A 10,336-nucleotide genomic window follows, 5' to 3' on the forward strand; every position below is an offset into this window, starting at 1 on the left:
AGGACGAGGCTGGCAGAGCGCAGCTCCTGGCGTGGGCTGTGCAGCCTTGGGCAAGGGGCTCGACCTTCTGGACTGCACTGTGGCCCACTCTCGGGGTAACTTTGAGGCAGTTTTGTTCACTCTCAGGAAGAACTTCCTACCAAGTAGTCAGAGCAAGCAGGCTTGGGAGGTAGTGAGCTCCCTGTCATTGCGAACATTCACACGGAACCTAGCTCTGCTCGTGACAGATATTGCAGAGGACACTCAGATACCATAGAATGACCTCTCAGGTCATGGACTCTGACTCCCCGTGAGCCACAATTCTAGCCCCATCTCTGCCCCTCTCTTGCTGGGTAACCTCAATCTGTGTGGCTTCCCCTCTTTGAGCCTCAGTTTCCCAATAATGACAAAGTTAGACTGGATGATCACTAGGTGATCACGATGGGTCCTCCCACCAGAACATTCACCAATTCATCCTTTCTCAGTCTTCTCCCCAGCTCCCACCACAGGGACCACCTCCTTGGCAGCTGCAAGCTCCATGAGGACCTGCTCTTAGTCTTGGCAGAAAGTCCTCTCCATACCCACCCATTCCAGTGCAAGCATCCTGGGTGACCTTTGAGTTGACAGTGTCTCTGCTCATTCTGGACAGGGGTTATTTTCTTTGGAGCCTCCCTGGATGGTCCCGGAACCAGGGCTTGCTTCTGTGGGCAGCCTCCCATCCCGTCACCACCATATAAGGGCCACCAGCTCTTGGTAGAATCCTAGCAGGCTGCGCAGAGGACAAGGATTCTGTTAGCACTCTCCTCCAAACCCGTGAGTAGTGGCTTCCCCACCAATGACGCCCCACATGGTGGTCTTCAGAAGGCATCCTGGGCAAGAGGCACAGGGATGAAGATGCTTGGATTAGCTAGCATTCTGAGTAGAGCAAATTTAGCTGCACGGATTAGTATAGTAAGCAAAGTGTCTGACGGATGAGCAGTGCAGGGCTTTGAGTTGGTGTCCATTGGCTTGTTCCTACTTTTAGTCAACAAATATTTGTTTACTGTGCTAGGTGCAGGCTTTTTATTGGGGTTTGAGGATTCAACAGTGAAATTAGTCATAGGCCTTTCCCTAAGGAGTTCCCAGCCCGGGAGGAAAGCACACAACATCAACGGGGAGTCGGCGCCCGGGACCCTGATCAGAAAACGAAGGCAGCAAGGCACTGGGATGGAGCCCCCAACTGAGACCCTGAGGAGGGGCCCAGAGTAGGCTTCACCGAGGGCATGATGTCTTCCTGCAGCTGGAGAGTTGGCAGGAATCAGCTTAGGTGAACTAGTGAAGAAGAAGAAAGATGTTTCAGGCAGAGAAGAGAGCACATGTAAAGGACCTTCATGTAAAGGGCTTGGAGTCGAGTCTGACTCTTCTAATCCCATCCCCTCCTCTCACTGGCTGCATGTCTCTGGGCAGGTTGCTACAGCTTTCTGACCTTGGCTGCCCATCTGTAAACAGGAGACAACCACATCCGTCTTGAAAGAATGTTAAGTGTAAGAGTGATAGGTGCTTACTGACCACCCCAACTCCCCCTGGGCAATTCTCACTCCTGTTCCTCCCATGACTGTCTAGGTATCAAGAGAAAAAGATGCTTTGGAAACTTGTTCTCCTGTGTGGCCTACTCACTGGGCCCTCAGAGGCTCTTCTTGAGAATCTTGGCAATGACCTTCATAATGTTGTGGACAAGGTGAAAACTGTTGTTAGCAATGACGTGCATGATGTTGTGGACAAGTTGAAACCTATTGTTGACAAAGGACTTGAGACGGTTGACAATACTCTCCAAGGTGAGTCAAGAAGGGTGAGCATCACTGTGCCTGCATTACCAGAGGCTGCCACTAGGGGCTGCCCTTTATGTGTGGTTTACTGAGAAAGGTGGCTATTCAATTCCCGGCTCATTCATTTATTTTTCTATAAACAAGCAATGCTACAATGAGTATCTGTCTACATATTATATCCTGATAAACTTTTACCAATATTTACGTAAGATAAATTCCTAAAAGTGGGATTTCAAAAGTTCAAAAACTATGCTGTTGACAAATAATCCCCTGCGTTAACACTTTCTCCAACACCCGATGAGATGCCTTTCATTCTCACCTCCTTGCCAGCAATGGACAACTTTAAATGCTTTGGCAGTCTTACAGATGAAAGATTGCAACTTAATTCACTTTAAATTTCTCTAATTGTGAAAGAGCCCTCTCATGTTTTCATATACTTACTATCTAGTTACATATTTTAACTTAAATATTTTGTCCATATTCGTAGCATATTCTTCTGCTAGGTTGGTTAATATTCTCACTGACTTGTGTTATTTCATTGAAAATTGAAGAAATTAGCCCTACCTAGCCTACAAATCTGGAAACTACCTACCTTTATATTTAATCATATCTCCTTTTTATGGGGACTTCTCAAGATAACTTGACTTTGTTTTCATTTTCTGGAAAGATTAGCCGCACATTGAAAACAGTTTTTAATAGGAGAAGGTGACTTCTGCAGATGATTGCCTTCTAAACCTTGCCAGGGCTTAGGCAGCTTTCAAAGATGCAAAAAAGGCCGGGTGCAGTGGTTCACACCTGTAATCCTAGCACTCTGGGAGGCCGAGACGGGAGGATCGCTCAAGGTCCAGAGTTTGAAACCAGCCTGAGCAAGAGTGAAACCCCATCTCTACTAAAAATAGAAAGAAATTAATTGGCCAACTAAAATATATAGACAAAATTAGTTGGGCATGGTGGCGTGTGCCTGTAGTCCCAACTACTCGGGAGGCTGAGGCAGTCAGATCACTTGAGCCAAGGAGTCTGAGGTTGCTGTGAGCTAGGCTGACACAACAGCACTCTAGCCTGGGCAACAAAGTGAGACTCTGTCTTAAAAAAAAAAAAGATGCAGAAAAGACCTGCTCTCTACCCCCATAATACGCCAAAATAAAAAAAATAAATAAAAAAACAAACAAAAAAACAAAACAAACAAACAAAAAAGACCTGCTCTCTAATTTCACAGTTGAGAAAACTGAGGCCCAGGGACAGAAATATCTGGATCAAGGTTACCTAGTGACCAGATTTAGTTATATCACCATTTTTTAAAAAGTTGTCATTCTCTGCATCATTATAACTATGTAGATATTGTCAGTTGCAGAGCCGAGTTGCAGTCTTATGATACCTCTTTTCTTATACTGTACAGTCTTTTGTTTTTCCTTGAGTTAGTCATTGCTTTGTTGTTTCTTACTTGAATTATTTTCTCCACTTAATTCCTTAGTTCTTTTCATATTCCCCATCCTACATCTGCCATGTCATTTGTTCTATCTCATCCCTGTTCTTCAGGGACCTACCATAGGGACACTGTGTCCTCCTGCTCCTGTATAGAGTATTGCTCTCTAGGCCTGCTGCAAAGCTGTCGTTCTGGGACTTTAATTTGCCACTTTCATGGGTTGGAGCCATATATTTTTCCTTGATTCTAGATTTTCCATTTCTTAGTTTATACTTTCATTTTGTTTGACCTAGTCTTTCAAACTTGTATGAGCATCACGCTGAGGACAGCAGACCCCCAAGTCACTCCTAGAAGCTGGCGTACAATCCAATTGCCTGGCGTGGCTGGCAATTGCATCCACTGCTCTGTTGATAAATGATCCGTCTATATTAGTACGGAGGCCTCGTGGAAGAAACAAAGGTTCCCTAGCTATGTGACTATACACACTTCTTAACCTTTTTAAACCTTTATTTCCTTATGTGTAAAATGCAGGTAAAAACAATATCTACCTCATCGAGTGGTTGTAAAGATTAAATGAAACAACATAGGCAAACAGTCCTATCTGTCCGGAGCCTGGTAGCTGCTTTGTAGGTGATGCATGACATGAAATGGCAATTGCTTTTGGCAGGCGTCCTTCAGAATCTGAAGGTTGACTTGAAGCTGCTACAGGAATCCGAGGCGTGGCAGCTGGCCAAAAAGAAGGTCCAGGAAGCTGAGAAATTGGTGGATAATGCCCTTTCTGATGTCCATCTAAGTGCAGGGAAGGCCCTGGGGTGAGTTGGTGCTTCCGGGTAGAGATCTGTGCTCCACATGTTTGGGGAGGTAAGTTTAAGATCAAAGACAGATGGGCAAGCCTCGTTCCTCCCACACAGAGCCGAGGTGGGCTGAGACCAGATCCAGCAGAGCCTGGCATGTTAGAGGCAGAGCTACAGGGCCAATCTGGGCTCCCACATTCTGTAATGTCAAGGTCAGGGTGAAGGTCACATTCATGCTCACCTCCACCAGTTTGCTGGTGCCTGCAGTCCCTTTTCCAAGGAATAAAACTTTTCTTCTCTACATATCACTGGGGGTAAACGCCCAATTCCTCTTAGAGGCAGGGAACCCGGAATCTACGGCATCTAACCCCAGGTAGTGGCTTCACGTGGAGCTTTGGAGTCAGATAGTTCCGGGCTCCAGTTCAGGCGCTGGCACTTACGCCCTTTGAAATCTTGGGGAGAATGACATCTGCCTGAGCCACTGTATGCCACGTGCAGAGACGCAAACCTTAACGGGGCTACAGTGACGACTAGAGAAGGCGAGGCCGGGGGACGGGGGCAGTGCCCAGCATGAGGTTGGCACAGGGGAGTGTTCGGCAAACAGCTGTCTTGAGGAATGACAAGGGAGAATTGTGATTTTTACGCAGGTTGAAAATCAGCGACTCCATCATCCTGGATATCAAGCCCGAACTGACTGCTGACGGCAAAGGCATCAACCTGAGGGTCCCCGTCGTCGCCGATGTCTCTGCGACCCTGTGAGTAGCACTCAAATCTGAGATGTGGGACAGGCAGCGCAATGTGGCCGATGGATCCCCAACCTGGGAATCAGGCGCCTCCCCACGCTGCTGTGTGACCTGGGGACTCGGTTTCCCAATCTGCAAGTGAGGGGAACTTTCCAGGTTTAAAAGCCCAACCTTTAAAATGTTCTAGCGAACTTTGGCCATAACCAAGTCTCTTTTAAGAGAATGCTCCACTGGATATAGTTTTGAAATCGTGACATTTATCTAATTATAAAGTTTGAAAAAATTAAGAAGACATAAACATTTCTCATTCTTTGGCAAAAATCCTTCCAGCATTATTTTGTCTCTCACAATTCTCTCTAAACTGCAGTAACCATTATAGATAAATTCATGGAGTAATGTGAGTATATAATAAAAAACATTATGCAAAATGTAATTTTAAAATTTAAATTTTAAAAGAGATAGAAAAATGATCGTAAGTAAAAAAAAAAAAAAAAAACTTCTATAAATGACATGCACTATTGATATATTCCCGATTAGCTGTGAGATCTTGGATAGTTACTTAACCTGTCTGTACCAAGGTTTCCTCATTCAGAAAATAGAGATAATAACAGCATTAATATTTTTCCCCTCATAGCATTGTTGTGATGATTCCATGGACTAATTCGGGTTAAATACTTTTTAGACGTGCCTATAGATAATTTGTGCTCAATACATGTTAACTAGTATTATTTTAATTATTAGTGTAATGCTGTATAAAAATTTCATATGAACTAAACCCACGTGGCCAGGACAAGAAGCCTATAATATACATATAATCCCATAAAGAACGTGGACCATGTTGACATGACCTGGACCATGCCAACATTCTCCAAGACGTTCTGGAAAATGTCCACGCGGGTAGAGGAGCCCAAGGGGTTCACATGCAGGGCCTTCTAGAAGGCTCTGTTCACTGTGTATCTTGCTCCCCGCAGGCCCCTCATTGGCCAGGTTGTCGACCTGAAGGCCTCCTTGGACCTCCTGACTAGAGTCAAGGTTGAAACTGATGCCCAGACCAAACTGCTCAAGGTGACCCTGGGAGAATGTGTCAGCGATGCCACCAGCATCTCCCTCTCCTTGCTGGACAGGTAAGGCCCGCCCATCCTAGCAGAGCTGGGATCTCAGGGGAGGTGAGGACCCCTGATTTCAGCCCTACCCTATACCTAAGAGGAGGCACAGTGTGGCAAAAGAGTTCAGGCTCTGGAGTCAGGGTTGACCTTGGTTCAAATATCAGCTCTACCACTAACTTATAATTTGATAGCCAACTTTATAATCTCTCTAAGCCTCAGTTTTCACATCTGTAGATTGGGGGTGATAATAATAGCTACTCGAGGCTTCCCAGATGAGCAGATGAGAACATACAGATGTCGAGCACCCAGCCTGGAGTGTACTAGGCTGCCAGCGTTGACAGTCTCCACTCTGACTCTCCGTCTGCTGGCTCTCTGGGACCGAGGCAGGAGCACGGACGTCCCCCACCGTAATCGTGACTTTGCTTGTGTTGCTTTTCAGCTCTATCAGTTTTTTCTTTGTCCCTTTTCATCTGTAGTTAGGCGCATACACACCAGGGCTGTCATGTCTTCTTGGAGAATCGACCCCTTTATCCTTATGTTACGTCCCTGGATAATGAGAATAGTAATGAAATTGTGCCTACCTTCTTGCCTCCAGCCGGGAGGGAGGGGGACTAAACTCAAACCATGGGCTCCAATTTCAGACTGTCCCCAGCTGTCCTCCACCCACTGGAAAATTCCCAAAATGATATCTTGAACACTTAATCCTCTCCATTTAAATCACTGATCCCTGTTAATCCACAAAATCTACATCTTAAGCTGTGTGCTTGAGAGAGCAGTTGGGCACAGGCAGGAGGGCGCAGGAGGCAGTGTGGCCCTGGCCGCTGGCTGGGAGAGGAGGAGTGGTTGGGAAGCCCCGGGCTGGGGCTGGCTGGCCTTGGCCAGGACCAGGGCGGGGTCCTGGGCTCTCAGCCCCATGGCCACGAGCAGAGGTCACCCCACCCACCCCCACCCAGGGTTCTGCTCACAGTTGCCCAAAGACCCCCTCAAACCGCTGATGTTGCTTGGCAAGGCTGGGATGCGAATTCCGAGGCCTGAGCCTGCCGGACACTGCCTCGCCAAGCAGCCGGGCAATTCCTCCTGCGGCTCTGGGTCTGTCCACATCTGTAAAACGCACCAGTCCCTGGCCCCAGATGCTCTCGAGGCTTTTCTCCACACTTTGGGTTCAATCCCAAGTGTTCCTCGTGGGCCCACTTCTGGGCCCACCCTCCTCTCACTGCACTCTCCCCTCACTCACTGCCCAGACACGCAGCCTTTGCTCTGGGCCTAGGACTCGCTCTTTCCTGCCTCAGGGCCTTTGCACGGGCTGTTCTGGCTACTTAGAACACCTGTTCCTCACTCCACCGCAGCGTACCTTCTCATCCTCCTGGGCCTCAGCAAGGTTCCTCCTGTCCTCTCTTATAAGAGTCACTCTTGTCCTTTAGAGTACTTGTCACAAGTCGTCATTATATATTTAAGAGTATGTTTACTTCATCCATTCTTTCAGCCCAAAATTTATTGAACATCTGCCATGTGCCAGGTGGGAATTGGTTGGTGATGACAGACAAGGGCCGTATTCTCACGGGGCTTATACTGGGGGAAAAGTGGTTGAGTCCATCCATAGAGAAGCCTCGGGGGTGTGCTGGGTCTTGCACACGGCATGCCACCTGACAGGGTACTGTGACAGCAAAGCCCTCTCTTAGACAAGCAGCAGGGAGGGCTGCCCTGAGGAGGTGGCAGTTACGAGTAGAAGGCGGGATGCACCCATCTTGGCGAGATGTGTTTGCTGTTAGGTTCCAGGTCGGGGCTGTTTGCACTGTGCTCATCCCGTGTCCCCAGGGCCTAGCTGGGTTCCTGGCACGTGGCTGGTGCTCTGTAAATACTAGTTGAATGAATGAATGAATAAGACCTCGGGGCTGTGATGGAGGTGAGCAGCTGGGCAGATGTGGGATTCCAAGTGACGATCTGTCTGGCGGGACGCCGTCTGTAGTTAGGAAGGCACCTCGGGGTCCCTGGGGTTTACCTGACTTCAAGTCTCCCCACGCCACCACCCCGCCTCTGCCCACGAGACTGGGCTTTATCGGTTCCATGTCTTTTCCAGACGCAGCACCCTGATCAACAATCTTGTGGGCTCCGTGACCAGCATCCTGAAGAAGAGTGTGTCCTCCCTGGTGCAGAAGGATGTGAGTCCCCCACTGCTTGGGGCCCAGAGCCAGGCCTGCTGGGGAGCAGGTGTGGCATTTGCAGGCCTGGCTGTGTCCTCTGGGCCCTTTTCCTCCAGAGGTGAAAACTCCTCTCTGGGAGGTCCACCCGGCGCCTGCTCCTCCATCACCCAGCCTGGTGGCCGGGGTGGGGAGCGGGAGCCTGACATCAGCTGAAGTCCCCAGGTCCCCAAACTCGAGCCACTTGCCATATCCATGCATTACCAACATGCTTTTGTAGCTAACATTTTCTTTCAGTCAACACAATTTTAATTAAACAAATTTATTTAAATGTATTTATTTTGAAAGAGGAAACTTCATATCCCTGTCAAAAAACAGAAAATTAGGCTGGGCATAGTGGCTCACGCCTGTAATCCTAGCACTCTGGGAGGCCGAGGCTGCTGGATTGCTCAAGGTCAGGAGTTCGAAACCAGCCTGAGCAAGAGCAAGACCCCATCTCTACTGAAAATAGAAAGAAATTAATTGGCCAACTAAAACACATAGAAAAAATTAGCCGGGCATGGTGGCGCATGCCTGAAGTCCCAGCTACTCGGGAGGCTGAGGCAGAAGGATTGCTTGAGCCCAGGAGTTTGAGGTTGCTGTGAGCTAGGCTGATGCCACAGCACAAAGTGATTCTCCGTCTCAAAAAAAAAAAAAAAATAGAAAACTAATATCACGTATCATAACTAATTGACAAAATAAACAGACTTATAAAATATTTTTTTCATCAGGGCATATCCAAAACCATATGGACCATGTGTAGGATTCCTGGACTCAAAGTTTCAGAGATTTTAAATTAGTCATTCTGGAAGGAGGCCCAGAAATGTGGCTTTAAAGGAAAAATCCTCCAGGCGGCTGAGTCCCTCAGTGACCCCGAGCTTGGGCGCTGCAAGTGCAGGCGTGTGGCCAGCTGCAGCCTTCGCTGGGCACTAGTTAGAAATGCAGAATCCCACGCCTCACCCCGCCCTGCTGAGCCAGGATCTGCAAGGAAACGTCTAAGAGCATGGGGATATAACACTCTGGATTCTAGATCATTGGTGTTCTGGAATTCTAATGTTCCAAAGCTTTAGGATTCTAGCATCCTGGGGTTCTCAGATTTTAGACTGCTAGAATTCCATTGTTCTATGAATAAAATCCTAAGGTTCAAAGGTTCTGAGATCTCTAGAAATGAGCATCTCTGTGGGTGGCCGGTGGTTTGTTCCCAGCTGAGAGTGATCTGTCCTTCCTCCTCCTCCCGGCCCTTCTCTCCCGCCTCTCCCTGGCTCTCAGCTGTGCCCACTGCTCGGCATCTTCATCCATGGCCTGGATGTGAAGATTTTACAGGACATCGCCGGTAAGGCACAGTCTGGGCGGGTGGGGCTTTCCAAGGACAGGCATGCGGCTGTGGCCGCCCCATAGCAGTTCTGGTCTGGGGGCCTTGGACAAACAGAAGGACCACTGTTCTGAGCAAGTTGGGAGCTGTGGCTCCTCCCCAGGCACTCGGGGGCTCTCTTTGGCCTTTAGGTCTCCAGGCATGGCTGGGACTGCCGGGACAGTAGAAATGGGGCATGTGAAAGTGTCAAGACCCTGGAGGTGGCCCTTCTATGAAAACAGCCACAAATCCAGTCCCTTAGGCAGTCACTCCCTGCTCTGCACACACTCCCTTGTTAGATCCTGCAGGGTGGGGACTGCCATGTCCCCATTTTACAGATGACCAAAGAGAGGCGAAGTGACAAGCCTGAGGTCCCATAGCTGTCAGACTGAGCCACTGGAGAGTGACAGCTCTTGGGATCTGATCTCTATTCAGTTTTCCAGTGGCAGAGGCTGAGGCCTGCTGTTGATTTTGTTCCTTCAGTTAAACTTCAGGAGAGAAGCAGTGTGCAAACCGCGTGAGGACAGATGAGGAGGACCCCTGCGTGCCGCCTGCTGGTGAGCGACTCGTGGTGAAGCGAAAGCCAGGCCTGGCTTCTCTTCTTTGTGCAGCAGCAGACTGAGCCCTCATCCCAGCCATAGACTGAGCCCTGGCCCTGACGCCGGGCTATGCCCTGACTCTGGTCACATTCTGAACGCTGAGTGTCTTGATTACGCACCCAGACCGAGCTCTCAACCTGGCTCCAGGCCGAGCCCAGATCCTAGCCGCCAGCTGGGCTTTGATGAGGGTTACCGTCTGAGCCCTGATCCCGATCTCAGACTGACCCACATTCAGATCATACACTGAGCCCTGGCCCTGGCTCCATCGGTCTGTCCACATCTGCCCTTGCTCCGAAGAAGGAGGGCAAAGGGGGTGAGACTGGGTCAGTGCCAGGTGCCAGAGAAAGACCCCAAAGCAT

At 48.9% G+C, this 10,336-nt stretch overlaps 1 protein-coding gene across 1 annotated transcript; it reads left to right on the plus strand.

Annotated features, from left to right (window-relative positions):
* The first annotated feature begins 420 nt into the window (after positions 1-420).
* BPIFA2 (BPI fold containing family A member 2) lies at positions 421-9,758 on the plus strand. Its single transcript, XM_075993404.1, has 9 exons — positions 421-587; positions 1,582-1,696; positions 1,742-1,793; positions 3,875-4,019; positions 4,649-4,756; positions 5,716-5,868; positions 7,928-8,009; positions 9,297-9,380; positions 9,678-9,758. Exons 1-9 carry the CDS (start codon positions 421-423, stop codon positions 9,756-9,758), a joined length of 987 nt encoding a protein of 328 aa, XP_075849519.1.
* The last annotated feature ends 578 nt before the right edge of the window (positions 9,759-10,336 follow it).

The sequence above is a fragment of the Microcebus murinus genome, chromosome 16, assembly GCF_040939455.1.
Source record: "Microcebus murinus isolate Inina chromosome 16, M.murinus_Inina_mat1.0, whole genome shotgun sequence".
NCBI classification, from domain to species: domain Eukaryota; kingdom Metazoa; phylum Chordata; class Mammalia; order Primates; family Cheirogaleidae; genus Microcebus; species Microcebus murinus.

What these genes read in the sequence shown, in the direction of transcription:
- BPIFA2 (XM_075993404.1), top strand. Translation starts at nt 421, where the DNA reads ATGGGTCCTCCCACCAGAACATTCACCAATTCATCCTTTCTCAGTCTT. An exon ending in CCTCCCTGGTGCAGAAGGAT is followed by an intron (nt 8,010 to 9,296) that starts GTGAGTCCCCCA and finishes CCTGGCTCTCAG; the next exon opens with CTGTGCCCACTGCTCGGCAT. An exon ending in GTAAGGCACAGTCTGGGCGG is followed by an intron (nt 9,381 to 9,677) that starts GTGGGGCTTTCC and finishes CTCCCTTGTTAG; the next exon opens with ATCCTGCAGGGTGGGGACTG.